General features: G+C 35.7%; 2 protein-coding genes and 1 non-coding gene across 3 annotated transcripts; all 3 read left to right on the top strand.

Moving 5' to 3' along the window:
• Positions 1-9,142: 9,142 nt before the first annotated feature.
• LOC110708599 (sugar transporter ERD6-like 5) lies at positions 9,143-18,438 on the top strand. Its single transcript, XM_021886771.1, is given in 19 exon segments — positions 9,143-9,537; positions 9,758-9,775; positions 9,777-9,817; positions 15,292-15,385; positions 15,479-15,538; positions 15,896-15,961; positions 16,055-16,120; positions 16,193-16,268; positions 16,350-16,414; positions 16,740-16,832; positions 16,931-17,011; positions 17,098-17,182; positions 17,281-17,324; positions 17,404-17,466; positions 17,553-17,612; positions 17,733-17,786; positions 17,885-17,944; positions 18,074-18,188; positions 18,287-18,438. Coding segments are annotated over 19 exon segments (1,434 nt in total). The 5' UTR covers positions 9,143-9,375; the 3' UTR covers positions 18,418-18,438.
• TRNAE-UUC lies at positions 9,152-9,223 on the top strand. Its single transcript has one exon. It is a non-coding gene; the product is annotated as a tRNA-Glu (tRNA).
• A 430-nt stretch (positions 18,439-18,868) lies between the features above and the next one.
• On the top strand, positions 18,869-20,944 carry LOC110708996. The gene has a single exon (XM_021887221.1). The coding sequence runs from the start codon at positions 19,127-19,129 to the stop codon at positions 19,772-19,774; it is 648 nt and encodes a 215-aa protein (XP_021742913.1). The 5' UTR covers positions 18,869-19,126; the 3' UTR covers positions 19,775-20,944.
• The last annotated feature ends 2,216 nt before the right edge of the window (positions 20,945-23,160 follow it).

Below are 23,160 nucleotides of genomic sequence, written 5' to 3'. Positions count from 1 at the left end.
TCTCGGATGTATCCTTTGTTGCACAGAGCGTTCAATCAGGTAGATGGAGCATGAATTCCCAGAGGTTTATGTCCATATATAGAACACATATGGGTTTCAGAAAAGTGAGAAAAAATTCAATCATGAAGTAGGATCGAGCAAACAATACGAAAAACCGGTCGAAATTAGAACGCATATTTCTGGCTCGGTATTGGGGGAAATTGGCGCCAGCAAATAGAGACTGGCGCCAGCTTTTAGCTGTAGCACCTGGCGTCAATGCTGGCGTCTGGCGCTATGGTTAAAATAATCATATTAACAATTATAATCATCAAAACAACAATCAAAATAATAATTATAATCATAATAATAATTATAATAATAATAATAATATTCATGTTAATCATAATAATAATATCAAGATCCTAGGCATGATACTAACAAGATTAATAACAAATCCTAACATGTCACTAAGCAATAAAAATCAAATCTTTAACCCTAACATGATAATAACAATCATAAATATTAGGAAGAACATACACTAGTAGAAAAATACAAAAAGACACCCCCTAATTGGCACCGGTTCAGTCCAAACCGGTGCCAAAAATAGCCTTAAAACATGCCGGTCTAATGAACCAAGACATATGGCACCGGTTCATTTCAAACCGGTGGCAAAAAATAAAGCCCACTAGTTTGAACCGGTGCCTTTATTTAATAAAAAAAACCGCCCCTTTATAATCACCCCCAACCCTAATTACATACCAGCCGCTCTCTCTCCTCTTCTCCTCTTTTTCTCTCCTCTCCTCTCCTCCTCTCCTCCTCTTTCACGATCTCCTTCTCCCTACTATTTCTCTTTCTATCTCCTTCTCCTTTCTTTCTTTCATTTGAAGACCACCAACATGAAACATATGGGTTTTTTTTTCAAGTTTGATTTCAACTTCTGGGTTTGTGTTTTTCGATTTAGATTTTTTTTTTTCGAGTTTGATTTCAATTTCTGGGTTTGTGTTTTTCGATTTAGATTTTTTTTTTCGGTTTTTATTTTTGTTTTTCTGATTTTGATTTTTGACTTTTGATTTTGATTTTTGTTGTCTGATTTTGATTTTTGTTTTTCGATTTTGATTTTCGATTTTTTCTGGGTTTTTGTTTTCTGATTTTGATTTTTGAATTTTGTTTTTCGATTTTTTCAGGGTTTTTTCGACTTCAATTTTTTTCGTTTTTGTTTTATTTTAATTGATTTCTGCGTTTTTTATTTGTTCGTTTTTGTTTTTATTCTTTCGATTTCTGGGTTTTCAATTTTTTATTTTTGTTTTTCGATTTTTACTTTTATTGTCTGATTTTGATTTTTGATTTTTGTTTTTCGATTTCGATTTTGATTTTTGTTTTCTTTTTTTTCGATTTTGAATTTTGTGTTTCGATTTGTACTTTTGTTGTCTTATTTTGATTTTTGATTTTCGATTTTGATTTTCGATTTTTTCTGGGTTTTTCGATTTCAATTTTTTGTTTTGTTTTTGTTTTTATTTTAATTGATTTTTGGATTTTTTAATTGTTCGATTTTGTTTTTATTTTTATGATTTCTGGGTTTTTTTCATTTTTTTCTGGGATTTTGTTTTTATTTTTTCGATTTCTTGGTTTTTCAATTTTTTTCGATTTTGTTTTGATTTTTTGATTGCTGGGTTTTTTCGATTTTGTTTTTATTTTAATCGATTTTTTTCCTTTTAAACGATTTTAATTCGATTTTTTTTTATTTTCTAGGGTTTTTTTTTATTTTTTCGCAGCTTATTCATTTTAATCAATTTATTTTTGATGTTTTAATTGGCGCAGGTATACATAATCGAAGAATCAAGAATCAAGAATATGGGGATTTTTAGATTGTAATGTTGTAATATTTTTTTTTATTTATATTGTAGTTTTTTTTTTTATTTATATGTTGTAATTTTTTTTATTGATTTATATGTTGTTGTCAGATAATATAAACTCCTTGATTAGAGTGATTTCTATTGATCAATATTTATAGGGTTACAATGAGAAACCTAATCATATTAGGTAACTATAAGATATGTACAGATATCAAAGATAATCTTACACAAAATATATCCTAAACCTAGGATGAGAATATTCTCTATCACACCCCCGCAGTCTGAGCGGGAGAAAATCGGATGCTTGGATTGGATCTGAATCACGCATCGAACGGTAAGGATAGTATAGTAACCCATGATCAAAAGAGAAGTAGTAGACGTGTGCTGGTGATGACGATGAGAAGCAACAACTACGACCTACGTAGTAGAGATATGCTATTTTAGGCCGACGGAGAAGAGTCACGCATATACTTGGGCCAAGTTGCAGATCCAGAGAAGAATAAGTTAAGGGATCAAACCATCATCGGGGAGAAGACACTACACTACTACGTGAAATCATAGTTGAAGAAAAACAAATAAAATTGCACAAGAAAAGATTAAATCCCACCGCTTGAAATTAATCAATTCTCAAAAGAGAAACCAGGTAGCAAGAATAAATACTCCACAAAGATTCCAAGTGCTGCAATAATAAAAGGAGCTAACTTGATAACAAAAGAGATGTGCAAAAGTTGACCTTATTGTGATATACCACCACCGAAACAAAATATATGTGATTATGTGTAAAAAAAAAACCAATGAGGCAATGTAAGAATCATTGTTGGTCATGGGGAGGTGGAAATAGAGTGCGGCACATGGAGTAGGTTGGCAGATGTGGTTACTGCCAGTAGGGGGAGGCGGTAGTGTATGCGATTGCCAACAACGATGAAGGAGGCTTTCGCGATTGCTACTGTTGGTAGGAGGCGCAAGGTTACATAAAGATTCTATAAAAAACTTTGAGAAAAGAAAAAAAAATCTATATGTGTGTTTGCGGAAGCATAAAAAACTTTGTATATCCCGCCGGTGGGTTTAATTTTCTAACCCACCGACAGGGTGATAATTTTTGTATATGATCCCAAGATCTAACCTAAGCTGTGATACCATGTCAGATAATATAAACTCCTTAATTAAAGTGATTTCCATTGATCAATATTTATAGGGTTACAATGAGAAACCTAATCATATTAGGTAACTATAAGATATGTATAATCTTATACAAAATATATCCTAAACCTAGGATGAGAATATTCTATGGATATTCTCTATCAGTTGTAATTTTTTTTATTTATATGTTGTAATTTTTTTTATTGATCTATGCTGTAAAATTTTATTGATTATATATATATTAAACAGAATCGTTTATATTGATTGTGATGTTTGATTTATATTTTGTGTTCTTATTTAATTTATTTTATTTAATTTTTAAGCAAAAAAAGACAAAAAAAAAAAAAAATTGTTGGCACTTTTGGCACTGGTTAACCGATGCCAAAGTCATTGAATTAATTTTTTTGAGATTTTTTGGCACCGGTTAGCCGGTGCCAATTCCAACTTTCGCCACTGGTTTGAACCGGTGCCTTATTAAACCTCTTATTGGCACCCCCCACATTGGCACCGGTTCAAACTGGTGCCTTAAGCCGGGTTTGAACCGGTGCCAATTTCATTTTTTCACGTAGTGATAAAAGGCATCGTAACAATCATATTTAATATTAAAATTACCCTAGACATGATACTAGGAATATCATAATAACAATTTAAACATGATTTCTACATCATAACATCAATAAAAACCATTAAAGCACTTACTTTGATGCCTCGTACCTCTTTCTAATAACAAAATACACAGTTAGTAACTTCAAGGAAAATAATAAACAAACAATTAAATTAAATAATTGAAAGAGATATTTGGGACCAAACCCTCAGAAATTAAACCTTTCACGTCTAGGGCAAAGGCAACTTCGAATATGGCTAGGTGTTTCTAGATCTAATGAATGCGGAATTTTGTATTTGAAAAGTAAGGTTTAGAAAGAGGGAAAGAGAGAGAGAGATGGTGAATGATTAAAGAGAAAGAGAAATTTGATGAATGCGAATGAAAACTCGTTGTAGGTGATTATAATTGAGAACTGGTTGTAGGTGATTATAGATGAAAAACTGGTTATTGATGAATGAAAACGGAGTTTTTAATACGTTATTTATAGAGAAAATCAGCCAAAAAGATATAATTAACAAAACAGAGCATTGGCGCACCTAAAACAGAGTTCGCGCCAACGCTAGCTGATTGGCGCCATGCGCCAACATTAGCGTCAGGCGCCAATGCTAGCGCCAGGCGCCAATGCCTAGCGTTTGGCGCTAATCCTGTTTTTGACGCGTTTTCTAAAATCAGATAAATTTTGCCGTACAGGAGGATAAAATCGTATCTTTTCCTCAAAAATGCTCTTTGATTTTAATTAAAACTCTGAAAAGTCAACAAAAGTCAATTTATCAATGCTAATTGAATTAGGAATGAAAAGAACTTTCTAGAAGAATCTAGAAGACTAAAACCATTCCTAATTGCATTAGGAATGATAAATCATATTAGGCCCTCCCCTAGATCATTGGGCCGCATATAAAGCTCAAACCGAGCCTAGTTTGGTAAATTGGCCATAACTTCCTCAATATTCATCGAAATTGGGCTTATAATATATCGTTGGAAAGGTCTTGTCAAGCCCCATCCAACTACACTACTATCGGACCCATATCATGGACCAACCAAACTGGATTGACTGTTTTCTTAAAATAAGTTTTCAAAAACAGAGAGAAGAGAAAAGAAATTAAAACTATCCGCAACACTAAACTTTCCACACTTTCGCTTCATTCGATTATGATTCGAAGTGAAAGATACTCATCACTGGGTTTGGTTTTGGGGAGACACAAATGGGTGTCTACACATATAATCCCTTGGCATCTGTGCAGATTCAAGGCATATAAAAGGTGGGAAATTCATCTAATTTTTGAAAATGATGATGATGGCTCCTCAAATGATTATAGCTGAAATTATACTGCAAGCATATTTTGTAAAATATGATTTCTATACTTTATACAGATTACGAGTAATTTTTTTAATCAGATTTTTTTGTGAAAATTATTTGTATTGAAAGTTGTGAGTATTATTAGACTACTTCGTATTCTTCTGGTAATTTTGTTTGGAATGGGTGGTGGTTGATTGTTGTGGTGGTTGGAATTGGTGGTTTCGTGGCCGCTTTGACGGTGGAATTAATGGTTAGGTCAGGGGTTACTAGATCCGGTTAGGGGTTACTAGATTCGGCCAGGGTTACTAGATCCGGTTAGGGGTTACTAGGTCGGACAGGGGTTACTTTAGGGGTTACTAGACAGGGGTTACTTCAAAGGTTACTTCAGGGGTTACTTTAGGAGTTACTAGACAGGGATTACTTCAAGGATTACTAGAGGGGTTACTTCGAGGGTTAGTAAACAGGGGTTACTTCGAGGATTACTAGAGGGGTTACTTCGGGGGTTACTAGACAAGGGTTAATTCGAGGGTTACTAGAGGGGTTACTTCGAGGGTTACTTCGGAGGATACTAGACAGGGGTTACTAGAGAGGGGTTACTTCGGGGGTTACTTCAAAGGTTACTAATGTGGAACCTTGCCAGTGGCTGGCCACATAAGAAACGCACTAAAATCCAGAGCTTTTTTGGTGCAGCAGGCCACACCGTGTGGCCTGTTGCCAAGTCAGTAAAGATAACGGATTACGCGCACATAACGGGGTTACTATTCACTTGCATAACAGGGTTATTGGTTTTGTCAGAGTTACTTGTATTTTTTTTTCGGTGGTTACTTGTATTTTTTTTCTTCAGGACTTGTATTTTTTTTTTTTCAGGAGTTACTTGTATGAATTACTTATTCAGGGGTTACTAGTATTTTTTTTTCAGGGGTTACTTGTATTTTTTTAAAAAGAGTTACTTGTATTATTTTTTAGGGGTTACTTAGCTTGTATTTTTTTTTCAAGATTTACTTGTATTTTTTTGAGGGATTACTTGTATGGGTTAATTCAAGAGTTACTTGTATGAGTTACTTAATCAAGGGTTACTTGTATGAGTTACTTATTCAAGGGTTACTTATATAAGTTACTTCAAAGGTTACTTGTATGAATTACTTATTCAAGGGTTACTTGTTACTTATTCAATGATTGCTTGTAAGCCCATACCAAACCAGTAACACCCTACAAGTAACCCTTGAGCAAAACTAGTAACACCCTACAAGTAATCCCTAACCAAACCATAACACCCTACAAGTAACCCTTGACCAAAACCAGTAACACCCTACAAGTAACTCCTAACCAAACCAGTAACACCCTACAAGTAACCCTTGACCAAAACCAGTAACACCCTACAAGTAACCCATGACCAAACCAGTAACACCCTCACCAAACCAATAACACCCTATATGTAACCCCTGACCAAACTAGTAACACCCTACAAGTACCCCTGACCAAATTAGTAACACCCTACAATTTTGACGTAGAATGTTCAATCTAAGATTCCGCGAAGAAAACGAGCTCATATTTCTTTGGTTCTCATTGATTTCACTACTTCAAATGTTGTTGATGATTTTAAGGATAATTAATCACAATTTTTCACAACAATTTGACACCCAATTTCTACAATTTCGGCTTTAATTGCAGCAATTTGGCAAAGAGGAGAGAGAAAATGGGTGGAGCAGAGATATGGTTGTTGGTGATGTGTGGTTTGACTTGAAGAATGAGCTAAGAAAAGAGGAGAGAGAAAATGGGTGGAGTAGAGATATGGTTGTTGGTGATGTGTGGTTTGGTTTGGAGAAGAAGATAAGAAAAGAAGATAGAGAAGAGTTGTGGTATTTTTTTAAAAAAAATAATAAAAATTGTGGTTGGCCACATCGTGTGGCCAGCCACATACAAAAATTTGTGTTTATAATAAGAGTAATCTTGTACATTTTTTACTGTAAGGTATATTAAAAAAAATTGAGTGGGTGTAAATAAGTAAAAAGGATATAAAAAGGTGGAGGGCAGGGGTGAGAATCGATCCCAGAATCTCTAGAAAACGGGAGAGAAGCTCTATCCACTTAAGCTATCCCTCACTCCCAAATAATAAATGAGTATAAATGTTGATAAATGTTGTGGTTTTTTTTTTCCTGTGTGTGGAACCGTGGGGCCTTGATAAATCACAAAATGAAAAAAAAAAAAAAAGCAACTACAACTACTCAATCCTAGCCACCCTCCTTGGAGTCGCTCTACCTCTTAGATCCTCCAATAAAACGGACATTTTGAAAATCCTTCGGAATCACCTCAAAAATGATCAATGACTGCTCCATTTGGTAACCCCGTAGTTCACCAACCAATTGGAATTATTGGATTCCCTGTAACAGTTTCCGATTGTGACTTTCCATCTTTGTCTAGCAATTAAGGCCTTGCACTTTCGGACAATGTTGAAGAACATAAATGTTGTGATTGTGAGATAAGTGGGAAGGATCTAAGATACTCCGTAATAAATGAGATATACCTAAAATTTAATAAAACAAAGTTAGTAAAACCAAAAAGAATGGAGTACATATAATTATACTTCGTATATACGGAGTATATTTTTTTGGTTCAAGTACATATAATTATATAAACTACAAGATTTACGAAGTGCAATAATAATGGTATAGCAATTACTCCATGTAATTATTTAAAATGCATCAATTTAATTGATATGCTTGTCAATATGTCATTTCACAATAGTAATTGTTGACATATTTGATCCTTATTATTTAAAAATAATATAAAGTTAATCTTGCTATCAAACCACATTGAGGGTCTGTTCTCTTACATTGAAATTCAGTTCAGTTCAGTTCAGCTCAGCTCAGTTTAGTTCAGTTCAGTTCAGCTCTTAATTTCCTTCTCTTATAAAATATTCAGTTCAGCTCAGTTCAGTTCAATTCAGTTCAGTTCAGTTCAGTTCAGCTCAGTTGAGTTCAGTCAATGAGAACATGCCCTAAGATTAGGACATGTTCTCATTGACTGAACTCAGCTGAACTGAACTGGACTGAATTGAATTGAGCTGAGCTGAACTGAACTGAACTGAACTGAAATGAATATTTTATAAGAGAAGGAAATTAGGAGCTGAACTGAACTGAACTGAGCTGAACTAAACTAAACAAAGCTGAACTGAACTGAATTTCAACATAAGAGAATAGACCCTTAATCCAAATACAATTTAAACATATATTAGTAAACAGCAAAAAAAAGTCAAAGTAGTAGATTTATATATTAAGAATTGGTGTAGTAATACGTCTATTCTCAAAAGTTAAACTCACTTACCAATATAAGTAGCTTCTTGTATCATGTATTGAATGAAAAAAGTGGCTGGGAGAAGAAAAAATGAATAAAGTAATAAAGATAGGTAATAAGGTACTCCTTAGGTGGATATAAACAGTAGTATGGGGTATGAGTGCATGAGGCCGGGTAATATAATATTACCTTTGTTTCTTTTTTAGTTGACACGTATTTCTTTTTAGGAAGTTTTTATTTTTTATTTTTTTAGTTGACACGTTTTTTTTGGGGTAAATTTTTATACCTCACATTTACAAGCTATCCCACTTGCCTTTTCATTCTCTCTCACTCTCTCTCCTCTCCTTAATTTATGTGTCTAAATCAAACGCGTCAACTAAATAGAAACGGAATAAGTAAAAGAATACTAGATAAAGAATTGAGTATTAGTTAGTCTAACAATTTGAAATGACTCAAATTACAAAGTGAGTTGAACTTTTGAGAATAAAGGTCACAAGTTCAAGCCTCACCAACACCATTTACTTGAATATAGGGAGAATCCCTTACCTCCTGCTTACTCTTTTTAAGTGTTAAGTTGTAAAGTTAGACTGGCTTAACATATGATGAGAAGTGTTATTTCAACAAGGTCCTTCATTACTCGTCCTTTTAGCTCTCTAAAAAAAATTATAAAAAAAAACTTTTAAGTATACATATTACCCATTAAACCCGTTGGTTATTCCACATAACTAAGCCAATGTAAGATGTTTTCTTCAAACCAATCCCACCATCATCCTTGCTACAAAACAAAAAAAATTTAGTTCTAGTTTAGTATGGAGTATTAGGGTCTGTTTTGTTCACCTTATTTTCACTTATTTCAAGTATAATAAAATCAGATAAGTTCAATTAAGTTCTTATAAGTTTTAATTAGATCTAATAAGTTCTGATTAGTTCACCTTATTTTCTTACCATTACGATAAGATTACTATTGGCCCAAGTATCAATAAATCCGATGTCGTCCAGCGGTTAGGATATCTGGCTTTCACCCAGGAGACCCGGGTTCGATTCCCGGCATCGGAACTTTTTGGTATTAATTTTTTTTTTTTTTTTTTCCAGTTGACTTGTTGAACCCTATTTTGTCTGGATTTCTTTGTTCTACACCACCAATTCAAAAAATAAATACGCTCTGATTGGTAGTAGATTACCAGGGGAAAAAGAAAAAAAACAGAGCAATGGAGAGTCAAAGCATGGAAAATCAACACCAAACATCAATGTTATCCTCCCCTTTGCTGGCCAGTAACAGAGAAAACAGCCCGCCGCAGCCGACAGCAACTGCAGCTGTAATACTGAGTACTTTGGTTGCTATTTCTGGTTCCTTTGTCTTTGGTGCTTCGGTAAGTATACGCTTGTATATTGTTTACATTAGTCTTTCATCATTTTTTATTTTATTTTATTTTATCAAGATGGTTGTATGTTGGGCGTTATGATTCATTTTTACTAGCTTTGGTTTTGTTGTGTGAAGTTGTAGGAAAATGACTTGGTTTATTTGCAATTTTGTGTATTTGAGACAGAATTATAAAACTATTGTATTGAAAGAGAAATGATTAAATGCAGGTGGGATTTTCATCACCTTGCTGAATCTGGAATGATCTCTGAGACCACTCTCAATGGTGAGCAAAAAAAATGCTCACTCACTCTCTCTCTACCCACTTTCTCTCTCAACAAATTAATTTTGCTCATGGGCAAATTTTTTTTACATTTCTTCTCCCAATGGTGAGCAAAAAAAAAAGCTCACCCACCACTATCTCTCTCTTACTTTTTCAATACCCCACCATTACTTTCTCTCTCCTACACAACACTTCTTTATTTATTTATTTCATTTATATTTTAACAATGTTACTCCAAATAAATAAAAACTAGTTTAAATTTGTGTAACTTATTTTTTTTATTGTTGTCTTTTTTATCGTTAAAATTTGTCGTAAAATTAAATACGTTATATAAAAAAATTGTAAAAAAAAACTCATAATTTGTTAAATGTTTTTATTTATTTTAAAAGCGGTACAATACTAGAGAACAATTACATTTGCAACGTCATGCGTAATTAAACTTAGGAAATAAAATAAACACAACAACTAAAAAATAACTCGACTGCGTACGGAAAAGTAGCTACGCCATAGTACTTGGCTTTATTTAAGTCGTCTAATTTCTCCCTAATTACGTGGCCCGTATCGTTGCCAAATATGTTCGACTAAATCACGTTTCAGAGATAGATGAATTTCTCTGTCACGGAGGGAAGCTTTTTGCTGTAGAAATGCGTTGAAGTCAAAGTTGGTAGGTCGGCCTACGTTGAATTCAAACGGTGGCGTTGTAGATGTTGATGCTGGTGTTGATTCTTGTTGATCTTCTTCGTAGAACGCTCTTAGAACTTCGGCTCGAGTGTAGTTGTGGCGCTCATCTTCAACAATCATGTTGTGCATAATGATACATGCTTTCATTATGTCTCGCAGTATGTCCTCATCGTACGCCAGTGACGGTTTTCGTATTATTGCAAATCGAGCTTGCAAAACACCGAATGCTCTTTCAACGTCCTTTCGAGCAGCAGCCTGGTGGTCAGCGAACAATTTATCTTTTTGAAGTTGAGGGGTTGTGATACCCTGAACAAAAGTTGCCCACTTCGGATAAATACCGCCGGCTAAGTAATATGCCATGTTGTATTCATGGCCGTTAACGGTAAAATTTACCGGAGGAGCTCGACCATGCAGAACCTCATCGAACACTGGGGAACGGTATAAGACATTTAGGTCATTACAAGATCCAGGAATCCCAAAGAAGGAATGCCATATCCATAAATCCTGATCTGCAACGGCTTCTAGTATTAGCGTTGCTTTCTTGTTCCTACCGGCGTACTGCGCTTTCCATGCCGTTGGACAGTTCTTCCATTCCCAATGCATGCAATCAATGCTGCCTATCATGCTTGGAAAACCACGCAGTTCATTTTGATGCAGTATTCTGGCCAATTCATCAGTTGTAGGGTTTCACATGTACTCGGTTCCGAACTGCTCAATGACACCGGTACAAAAACGTTGAAGGGCAACTCGAGCGGTTGACTCACTGATCCGAACGTATTCATCCACGGCGTCCGCAGCCATGCCGTAGCCTAACATTCTTATCGCCGCTGTACATTTTTGCAGAGGTGATAAACCTAACCTTCCAGCTGCATCCCTACGCTGCTGGAAGTACACATCACCTTCAACGACCTTGTTCATTATATGTACAAACAAAGGTCGTTGCATACGAAATCTTCTTCTAACTGGGTGGTGTTGTTCACAGGATTATCGGAAAAGTAATCATTAAACAACCTGGCATGTCCGATTTCCCTATCTCTTCTATTCGTACCCCCTCTAGGTTTTTTTGAAGAGTGTTGGGATTGTGTTTGGGGCATGAGGACAGATGGGGGTTGGTATGTGAAGAGTTCATCAACAAGTTGGTCATATTCTTCAGTATTTGAAGAAGATGAGCTTGAACTTGAGCTTGATGATGGTCTAGAATACATCTCGTATTACTATTGTTACTTGATGAAGGGGTGTGGTTGTGGATATGTGCCATGCCTACTATATATAGCAAAAATATCAAATGAATATGTGGTTACAAATCTGAATGACCACACCAAGTACAGGCATCAAATTTTCAACCACGGAATAGGTATACTATGCTAGTTGACAGTGACAAGTCTTGAGTGCAATAATGTCGGTATCAATGACACAAAGGTAAAGCATTCTGATAAAGTGAATATAGGAAAACGTGGCTATACAATGACAAAGATTTATTGTAGTTATGTCGGTATCAATGACACAAGGTTAAAGCATTCTGATAAAGTGAAATCAGAAAAATGTGACTACACAATGACAGAGATTTAAAGCAATTATGTCGGTATGAATGGCAACTTAAATCAACTTGTTAAACAACTTGTCATTCAATATTGGAAAATCAGAATACAAGTGTACATCTTTCTTACATTGAGATTAACCACACCACTAATACAACTTAAAAATAAAAGACTAAATTGCGCTTAATAAATAAAAGACTACAACCAAACATGCTTAAGGGCCTTGTAATTTACCCAGTAAAAAATTCTTGTACGACTCTTCTTCGGGAGTGAGTGGCGTAGGCGAATTCTTCATAGCTTGCACCATATCAAACCAGGTTTTCATCTTATGAATGTCAAGTTCCTCCCTTTTCCTCTGTTCCTTGTCTCTTTCAATTTTTATCCTCTCTTCCTTCAGAATGGCCTCCCTCTCGCGAATTGTAGCGAATTCCTTCATTCGTTCGCTAAGCTCAGACAAACCACTGTCTGTTGCTACTGCTTTCCCTTTACGCTTCGCCTTTGCCTTCTTGACACCCTCGGGTCGCTGTAAACTGCCAGATGAAAAACCATCCGTAGGGGTATCATCCTCTACATCATCTCTGGACCTCTTCCCACTTCCAGCACTACCTTCTTCCTCAGCATCACAAGCGAATTTTCTTTCCTTCAAGGACGTTGACCATCTTAGCTTTGGTCTCCACTTTGGATCCTTGTTAAGCATTTCAATTGCGTGAGGAAAAGTGAAATTGCGACCTTGCGCAACATGAAAAAGCTTCGCCGCACTTTTCATACGATCAGCTTCATTGTAACCACTCCCTCCCTCCGGAAGTCTACCTACTTCATCATAGCAAGATATCCATTGCAGTGTGTCCGCTGCCAACCTTCTCCAGTGCGACGTCAGACTCTTAATAGGCCTTGGCGGAATTATATGCGGCTTCTGCGTATGCAAAGTTTGGTATGCTGCGTGTACGTTGCGCCATAGGCTAGTTGCTTTTTGGCTTGTACTTTTAATAGCATCCTCGCTAATCTGCAAGTACAACCCAATCAGAGCTTCATCTTCCGCAACAGACCAAATACGGGTAGCTCGTGCAGGAACCTGATTGGGTTCCAACAAGCGAACTGGTGGAGGAGGATACTGCGGCGTCTCTGGTACGGTTTCCTCTTCGCTCTCATCGAAGAGTGTGTTACTACCAAGATCAGTTTCAGGTGTACGATCTTCATTAGCAGGGTTTTGTAGGGGAACCTCATTGGGTGTCTGATGTAGTGGAGGTGGTTGCGACGACATATTGCCCATTCTTTGCAAGAACAATTGAAACTCGGGATTAATTAGGAAATCATCACTAAAACCCGAAAATTGTTGACGGAAATTTGGGTGGTTTGGATCCATTATAAGATTCTGCATCAAAAAACAAAAGATAAATATCGTTACAAACATTTACTCAAAAAACAAATTAAAATGATAACAAATCCAAAAAAATACCAACAACTTTCTTCAATTGCATAATGCAATTACATTACATGCCATACAATTTTTTTTTTCCTCGCAAAATAACATATATACTAATTTTAACACATAACTACATGTACATATTAAAGAAAATAATTAACCAATACTTGCAACACTTTGACAACTATGAATTTAGAAATTTCTTGAGAAAATATACACAACTTTGTTTAATTACATAATGCAATATAATTCGTGGCCTATCATATTCATTTTTTTCCAAAAAACCAAACATATACTAATTTTATTATGTAACTACATTTATATATAGCAAAAAAAAAAATTAACCAATAATTGCAACACTTTAAATAACTACAAAGTTAGTAATTTATGGAGAAAATATACACAACTTTGTTTCATTACATAATGAAATTTAATTTCGTGGCCTATAATTTTTTTTTTCCATAAAATCACATATATACTAATTTTATTAAGTAAATACATTTATATATAGCAACAAAAATTTACCAATAATTGCAACAACACTTTAATAACTGCAAATTTAGAAATTTATGGACAAAATATAAACAACTTTGTTTAATTACATATTGCAATATAATTACATGGCCTACAATTTATTTATTTTTTTAAAAAATCACATATATATTACTTATATTATATAACTGATTTTAAAAATTAAATAATTTTTTTTTTACCTCAATATGGCTGAATTGCAACAACAATATTCTTCTACAAATTTAAGAAAATTAAAATTTGGAGGATTTTAAAGTGTTTACAAAATTATATCAAAATATATCAAAATGCATGTCTATTTATAGAGAATTTAATTTTATGACCGTTGGTAATTTTTTTTTTTTTTTTACAAAATATATTTTTCTGAAAATGCTTAATAAATAAATAACCGTTGTAAACGGCTAGTAATTTGTGATTGGCTCCTCCGCTGCATCTGCCACGCGTCGCTTCTCCACTCGCCAACCGCCTGCACGCGTCAGATCTTCTTCCTTTTTTTTAAAAAAAATTCTGGCAGCTCAAAACGACGCGTTTTGAGGCTGCTTCATCAAAACGCGTTGTTTTGATGGTGGGGGAGGCGAAATTTTTTTAGTGGGTCTGACGCGTGTGGGGCCCACTTCATTTACTGTTCATCACCAAAAAAGCTCAAGTTTTGAGCAATTTTATTTTTGCTCATGAGCTTTTTTTCCCCTTTTCCCTTTTCCTCACCGTTGTAAGCCTTGAGTATTTTTTTTCCTCACAAAAAAAGCTCATGAGCAAAAAAAAAAAACTCACCATTGCTAGTGCTCTGACCTAGACTTAACTTTGGCACAGGTTTGCATCATCTTTTTATCTGTTTATATACTTACATTTATTTTTTTCTTCCTATTGTGGCTAAATGTAATTTCCTTTAACTTTCATATATTCTCAAGTACTCAAGTCAAAACCTTGCACTCTAACATGACTGTTATGGATGAAAACCAAGATTTCTTGTATTTTCATAAAATTGCCTAGTTTGACTCTTCAAGATGTTCCAATGTCGAACAGCAATGCAGTGGAATTACCCGAGTTTAGGTAACATAGGTCTAAAGAAACTAAAAATCTGTATTGGAAAGATAATTTGTATTAATTGCTCAATAGAAATGACCTTCTCATGACTCAAGATTAGTTGTTTGCAATAAACAAGGTATGTTTTGGATACATAATGGAGGGAGTTATTCTGCTATAATTGGAGCAATGATGGGTGCAGTAGTAAGTGGACATGATTCATATTCTCAGTGAACTGTTATATTTCCTTTTTCTCTTAATCAACCACTTTTATCACCTGTCAAGACAGTATTCAGTCTTTGGATCAATATTGACAATTGGAGCAATGATGGGTGCAGTAGTAAGTGGACGGATAGCAGATCGTTTTGGGAGACGGGGTGTAAGTTGTTTCACTCTTCCTACCTGATCCTTGGCAAATATTACTGATATATTTATCTTCCTTTATTCTTATTTCAGTGATCTTTTCTTACAGGCTATGGCATTCTCGGAACTTCTTTGCCTTGTAGGAAGCCTTACAATTGTATTTGCTAAGGTTTGGATTCTTATCTCTTTCAACTGTGAATGTCCAGGTACCCTTATATGTATCTTAATATTCAGATTCTCATCAATATAAGCAAACACGTGCTGATAGTGATGGAGTTTAAAACATATTCGTGGGCCTCAACCACCAGCTTAAGCTTTAGGTTGAGTTGGTCCTCCAACATGCTATTAGAGTCGGGTTTATACTCTATCAGATAGGAACTGATAATATAATTGCATATGCCAAACGAACATAGTACATTTACCTTTTTTTTTGAGAACTGTTGCATTGTTTTTGTTTTTTTTACCTTTGAAAGATGTTCTTCCAATCTTATGTAGTCGTGATTAATGAATCCCATTTTTTCTGAAGGTGGCCTGGTTACTTGATGCTGCAAGGCTATTAATTGGTGTTGGAATTGGGATCCTCTCTTATGTAGTAAGTACAAACATCATATACAGCATTTAGCTCAATTTACTTGCATCTGATTGCGAAACATTGTAATTCCTTTCCTAAAATCATATATCACAGGTCCCTGTGTATGTTGCCGAAATAACCCCTAAAAACCTTAGAGGAGGATTTACAGCAGCCCATCAGGTTCTGTCTTGAATCTCTGATCTGGTTAGCTAACAACTTTAGCATTTATAGCTTACATACTCTCAATGGCAGTTGATGATTTGCTGTGGTGTGTCAACGATGTGGCTTTTTGGAATTATCATTCATTGGCGCATCCTTGCCTTAATTGGTACTCTTTGTCTATACCTTTGGCTGGAGTAGAAGATGGTATCAAAATTACAACTTCTTGACTTCTTTTCACTGTTTTCAGGGCTAATTCCAAGTATCCTACAGTTTCTTGGTGTATTCTTTATCCCGGAGTCCCCACGTTGGCTTGTAAGTGAAATACAGTATCCAGTATGTTATAGTAGAGTAGCTTAATTGATTTGTATCGAGCAAGGCTTGGCCTAGTGGTAAGGGTTTAACCTCATGACTTCAAGTTTTGGGATAAAAAACTACTAGGGTCTAGGGGATCTTTGGGGTTGTGAGATTCCCTTATCCGTACCCCTCACTGCCTCACCGGCTTTGCCAATTGGTATATGAGTATATATTGTTATTACTTAATCAAACACCTCTATTAAAAAAATAAAAAATAAAAAATAAAAACTGCAAATAGTCAGCTAGAAAAAATTCACAGGGATAACCTGGAAATCTTGTACAGGCAAAGAATGCAAGATGGGAAGAGTGTGAAGATGTTTTGAAGTCCCTAAGGGGACAACACGCGGATACTTCAGCAGAAGCTGCTGAGATTAAGGTGATTTATCCAATTTCTTGATTTTTCTTGTTTTTGTGAGTCCTTAATTTGCACAGCATGGAGAACGACTTAAGCCTTAAGCCTCTTACATGTTTCAGGAGTATACAAAAACCCTTCAGCATTTATCTGAAGCAAAGTTTCTAGACCTATTCAAAAGAGAATACACGCGTTCACTGATAGTGAGTGTCTCAAACTATGCACTGCAGTCCCTTTTATGCCTTTCAATATAACTGTTCTTTCACGAATTGCTTTAAATTTGATATAGGTTGGAGTTGGACTGATGGTCTTCCAACAATTTGGAGGTGTTAATGGGGTTGTATTTTATGCAAATTCTATATTCGAATCTGCTGGTATTTAAATGCTTCTTCTTGGTACTTCTTCTAACGATGGAATGTTTGGGAAACTTTGCAGTTAATCCTCTGTTGTCATTAACTTTATGTTTGCTCAGGTTTCTCAGGAAGAGTAGGGACACTAGCAATGGTTGCAATTCAGGTTCACTACTTTCACCTTATTGTTGTTACTCAGAAATCTTCTTGTGCTGTCTCTAAGACTGTGTAACTGCCAATGACAGATTCCTATGACAGTTGTGGGCACTGTTTTAATGGATAAATCAGGACGACGACCTCTTCTAATGGTGAGTAATTTTAAGGTGAAGGAATTTTTTTGCATGCCCCTACATTGCTAGTAAATAGAGACCTGAAGATGTTTTTGTAAATTCAGATTTCAGCAGCCGGGACTTGCTTGGGTTGCTTCTTGACAGGATTGTCATTCCTGCTCCAGGTCCTCTTCTCGCTCACCCCAAATTCCCACCCCAACCTCTCCCACTCTCTTCCATGAGTCTAAAATATCATCTTCACCTGTGAAATTTCTTATAAAAATTCAAAAGTTCTTCATTTGCAGGATCTTCAGATGTGGAATACTGAAGCTCTCTTTTTGGCACTTATTGGAGTGTTGGTAAGATGCATTAGAGTAAACTCATGCCACCTTATTTTCTTTTCGTTTTTGCTTCCCTTCCTTCTACTTAATTACTTTTCGCTTTTGCTTTGATCTAGATGTTCTCTGCATCCTTCTCATTGGGAATGGGTGGTGTACCATGGGTAATAATGTCCGAGGTAGGATCTAAAACTCTATGCATCATATGCCTCCTTCACAGAACTTATAATTCTTCATGACTTTGTTAAAAAGTTGTCACAGTAGTAAGCTTTCATTTCATGTACTGACAGTTGCATATTTTTTCATAGATTTTTCCAATTAATGTGAAGGGTTTAGCCGGCAGTCTTGTCACAGTAGTAAATTGGCTTGGCTCGTGGATGATTTCGTTTACCTTCAACTACTTGATGAGCTGGAGCTCCCCTGGTAATGAACACAATTCTTTGCTGTCCTGAACTTTTTGTTTTCTTTGACAGTCACTTGGATATTCTGATATTCATATAACTTGGAAATTTTCATAACAGGTACTTTCTTCATATACTGCATCATTTGTGGTGCAACTGTTGTTTTTGTTGCGATGCTTGTACCTGAGACTAAGGAGCGTACATTGGAAGAGATTCAGGCATCCATGAATCCCGCAACATCAAGCAGATAGATATATTCACTGAAACTGGTATGTATCATCATCTATTCATTTTATTAAAAAAAATCTTTAGCCTCATCTGATTCATGTTTACATAGGGTTCACCTTGAATCAATCAATTTAAATTCTCCTACACCAATACTGTCTATATCTGTTATGTAAATATGTAATAGCTTATATTGCTATGACAGCTTCTTAAGTATGACATTCTAGCTGAGCAAACTGAGCATTTTTTTTTTTACTCAAAACTGAGCATAATTCTGATAAAATCTAAATGGACATTATCGTAATTTTGGTGCAGATACGTAGAGGTAAAGACAAAAGACTGAAAAGAGGTCATTTTTCTGTTAGGTATTTTTGTCCAAAATGTTACCGTGAACCTGCATTGTTACTTGTGAATATTCCAATCATCGTAAACCATGTACTACAAATCATATGTTGTCATTTTTGTTACACAGTTTGGCATACACATCACAAAGATGCCCAATACGCTATAACTCCTAAAACATCTCACATGATTATTATGTTTTGCTGCCTGTGCATGAAGTTAGTTAGGTTACCCGTACAAAAAAAGCTAAGGCAAAAACTCCACCAAAATTTGACCACTCCTTTTCCATCTAACTAACCAAATTATATATAACCACGTTCAGTTTCGTTCCGATCAAATCAAATCAAACTAAATCCGATCCCCAAAAGTGATTAATTTAATTGATTATTCACCATGGCAAACGCCCCTAATTCACAACAATCATCAAATAAGCCACCCCTTAATGGACCCTTGCTCGGTACATCCACACCCCGGAGTACAGGCTCAATCCACAAGACCTTATCTGGTGCAGCAAACCTCGCTAACCTTCTGCCCACAGGCACGGTCCTTGCATTCCAAGCCCTGATCTCTCCCTTCTCCCACAATGGCTTATGCCATGCTGTCAACAAATACCTTACGATCTCTTTGATCACGGTGTTTGCTCTCATTTGCTTCCTGTCCTCTTTCACTGACAGCTTCATTGGCCCTGACAGTAAGGTGTACTATGGAATCGCTACTCGTAAGGGTATCTACATTTTCAATGGGATGAAATGGGAGGATGAAGAGAGGAGAAATGGTAGAGAAGCAAAAGACTTCAGCAAATACAGGATTAGGTTCATAGACTTTGTTCATGCTTTTGTTTCATTGGCTGTTTTCTTGGTGTTTGCCTTCAGTGACTATCATGTGTTGAAGTGTTTTATTTGCAATCCTACTGAAAAATATTGGGTTAATTCATTACTTCAGAATTTGCCCCTTGGAATCGGAGCTTTGTCAAGTTTCTTGTTCATGCTCTTTCCTACTAATCGACGAGGGATTGGATATTCAGACAAGGCTGCTACTTAGCTTAAGCTTATTATTCTCAAATACGTTCCCCTGAATTTCTCTGTAAAATGGTAGGTACAACCATACAAGGCAATTATACACAAGGAATTTTATACAAATGAACTTCATTTGATTTACTTACAACTATTTTTCATCAAGCAGTACGATGTAATCTAATACATACCAACTCTGTAACTCCCTATTTCAAGTTTGTGGTACTAGCAAATGTAGCAATACTTATTTATCAACAAAACAAAGAGATACAATTTACTACCAAGTGTAAATTTTAGCCTTTTCAACAGAGCTATGAATCTCATCATCCTACAAATAATTTGAGATATGTGAGATGGTTGCAAGTGTCCCAAATTTACAATCCAATATGCTGCTCATTTTGGCTCTTAATAGCCATTGCTTGTTATACTAGTTATATTTTCTCCGTTACATATTAATTGCATCATTTAGTACACTAGTTGCAGACTACGGAGTGTATATTACATAAACTTTTACGCTTTCAAGTGATGATAGTTTTCCTCTGCCACCTTATTCCTACCACCACCACCACTGGCTCACCGCTACACCCTCACAACCCCGCCTGAACCGCACCATAAGTCCATAAATCCGGAACCCCTTCACTCTGATCACATATCCTTATAGTCTAGGGACCAGTACTCTACGAGTTCATTTGAGAGACTTTCCTTTAACCTTAACCTCACTGTAATGGCCACTTCTCCTTACCAATGAAACACAGAGATCGAAAAGGGGTACATACATGATACATATCTAGTTGAAGCACCTAAAAAGTGGCTAAACAACCGAATAAGATTGGTATATAAGTATATATTGTTAATTCTAGACTCCAGACTCCTAGAATCAAAGCTCAATTTTCAAACAGATAGATAGGATATATGCTTCTTCTATCTAATCTTGCTGATTCACCTCTATCTCCCTCTTTTGCATGATTCCAAAGCAGGAGCTCTGGAGCTGCTGCAATAGCAATCAAGCAAGGGCCTGTTCTTGCCGTTTCGAAGTTTTTGGTATGAGGGACAGGGATAAGAAGGATAAGCGGGTGTGATAGGATAGAAAATTGGTGAGTGAGATAATGTCCATAATGATGATATAAGTGTTTTAACTTCTTTGATTTAAAGCTAACTAGTTGTTGTGATAAATAAGTCTGGGCCACACTTGTCACGAGTGTCCACTTTACACAATCAAGGAGGTTTCACCTCAAAAATGAGGATAATAGCCCCGTAATTTTATAAAGTGGATACGGCTTTCTCTTTTCTTCAATGTGGGATACACTTCTCAATGTTCTTCTTCACTTTTATACTCTTTCAATATGGGACAACACTTTCACTCACATGTGAATTTTCTCGTGTGGCTCAACATGTTGTTAGTTGTTTCACACAAAATACTTAAAACTCATGGGGAGTAAGGTTTTGTTCTTAAAACTTAATTTATATTGAAGTTAAATTGTTTTTGTTAAACTCATATTATCTTTACTGAAATTAATGATTTTTGTTTGAAATTATTTTACATATTAAACTTAATCTTTCTCATTCACTATTATATTTTTTCTAATAATTATTGTATTATAATACTAACTAAGACGTTTACTTCACCTTAAAAAAAATATTCAATAAAAATAATTTAAGTTCAGTTTATTAAACACAATTTTATAAGATAAAGTGAAAACAGATTATTACTAAACTTAATTTATTTTTCTGAAATTCATTTAGGTCATTCATGTTCTCTTCTCATAATTTTTTTTAAGTGAAATTATTTTTATTAAAAATAAATTATTTGTGTTGGACTAAAATTATTTGTACTGATTAAAATTTATTATGACTGATTCTCTATTACATATATTTGCTCTTTAATATTCTTTCAAAAAAAATAATAATAATATTTGTTCTTTAATATTAAATCATAACCTATTTTTGCTGAACTTAACTTATTTTACTCCAGAACCAATTGAACTAAATCTTACTTTGACTTAATTAAATTATATATACCAAATAAACTGAGTATTTGAATAAGGTAAAACTAAATAAACAAATCCCACATTCTAATTGTGTTTCCTTATGCAAATCATACAACGTGGACAAAGTTATTTTATTTTGACTACCTGAATTATAAATTAGTCAATCTTCCTAATGAAGATAGTACATAGTTTTTTTTTGGCTTTTTAGTGAGATGTATCTATCTAAACAAATTTGTGCGTTATAAATATATTCATGAATGGACAACAATTTGAGTTAATATGTACTCCATATTATATACACTTATCCATATCAAAACCTTTTCTCTTACAGAAAGAAGTTCATATCAGAAAAATAAAATTTTAAATACAAAATTTATAAAAATTATATATTAATAAAATGTATATACTGATTAGGGGATTTTTCCCCACCAATCACCATCTGACAAGTGGACCAATCAGGTTCCGCCATGTGTCCGTCACATGGGCCAATAGGAGCCTGCCACGTGTCGAGCAATGATCCGTCCACTATGGACCAATTACGACACGACATGTGTCCTTCCCATGACACCTGGGATAACCGGTCACCTAGGCCCAACTTCCGAGGGAAGCTCAATCAGCCCAAGGTTAACCTAAACCTAGATTGACACGTTTCCCGAGGTTATAAATACCTCCCTTAATCCTCATTAAGGGAGATTACACGCTAAAAAACGCAGATTACACACATTAAACACTCTCACCTAGAGAGACCCAATCACTTTAATTTCCGCATTAATTACTCCTTAATCAAGTACTAACTAGACCGTCGGAGGCGGATCTCCAATCATCCGGAGCATCCGTTTGTTTTGCAGGTACAGGCGTCCAGTTCCAGTCTCGGAATTGTAACTCTCCCGCAGGACATCAGAAAACCCCGAAACATTTTGGCGCCGTTTGTGGGGAGAGTACTTCTGAGATGGCATCCACGTCTGTACCGACTCCTGAAGAGAGACGTCCCCTGGACGACCCTCTAGTTCAGTCGGACCACGATACTGAGAATGAATTTGAAGTTGCAGCTCACACAGCTTCAGACGGGACCCTAAGGGCCCGACGTACCCGTCATACCGAAAAGAGGGAACGGGAACATCTTCAAACTGGAAGCGAGCCAGCAGGCGCACCGCCTGTTCGGCAGCAGCCGACTGATGGGTCTGCTCCCATCACAAGGAACGAACTCATGACCTTCATGAGGAACTTCAAGGGAGAAATTCAAGAGTTGATCAACAAGAAGCCGCCTGCTCTGGACAAGGAGCAGTCGGCTAAGAAACCCTCCACTTCACTGAAGAGGAAACCAGTTCAAGGGCGAGAGGCGACCCCTCATCCTAAATCTAGGAAGTGGGAGCCACCTGCCCTTGATTTCACAAAATACCGTTTTCCTACTCCAGGAAATAGGAAA

Source organism: Chenopodium quinoa, unplaced genomic scaffold (assembly GCF_001683475.1).
Source record: "Chenopodium quinoa cultivar QQ74 unplaced genomic scaffold, ASM168347v1, whole genome shotgun sequence".
In the NCBI taxonomy this organism is placed as follows: Eukaryota; Viridiplantae; Streptophyta; class Magnoliopsida; order Caryophyllales; family Amaranthaceae; genus Chenopodium; species Chenopodium quinoa.
This window is presented reverse-complemented; position numbering and strand designations above follow the sequence as displayed.

Bases quoted from the DNA above. Each gene is read 5' to 3' on its own strand.
- LOC110708996 (XM_021887221.1), top strand. From the start codon at position 19,127: ATGGCAAACGCCCCTAATTCACAACAATCATCAAATAAGCCACCCCTT.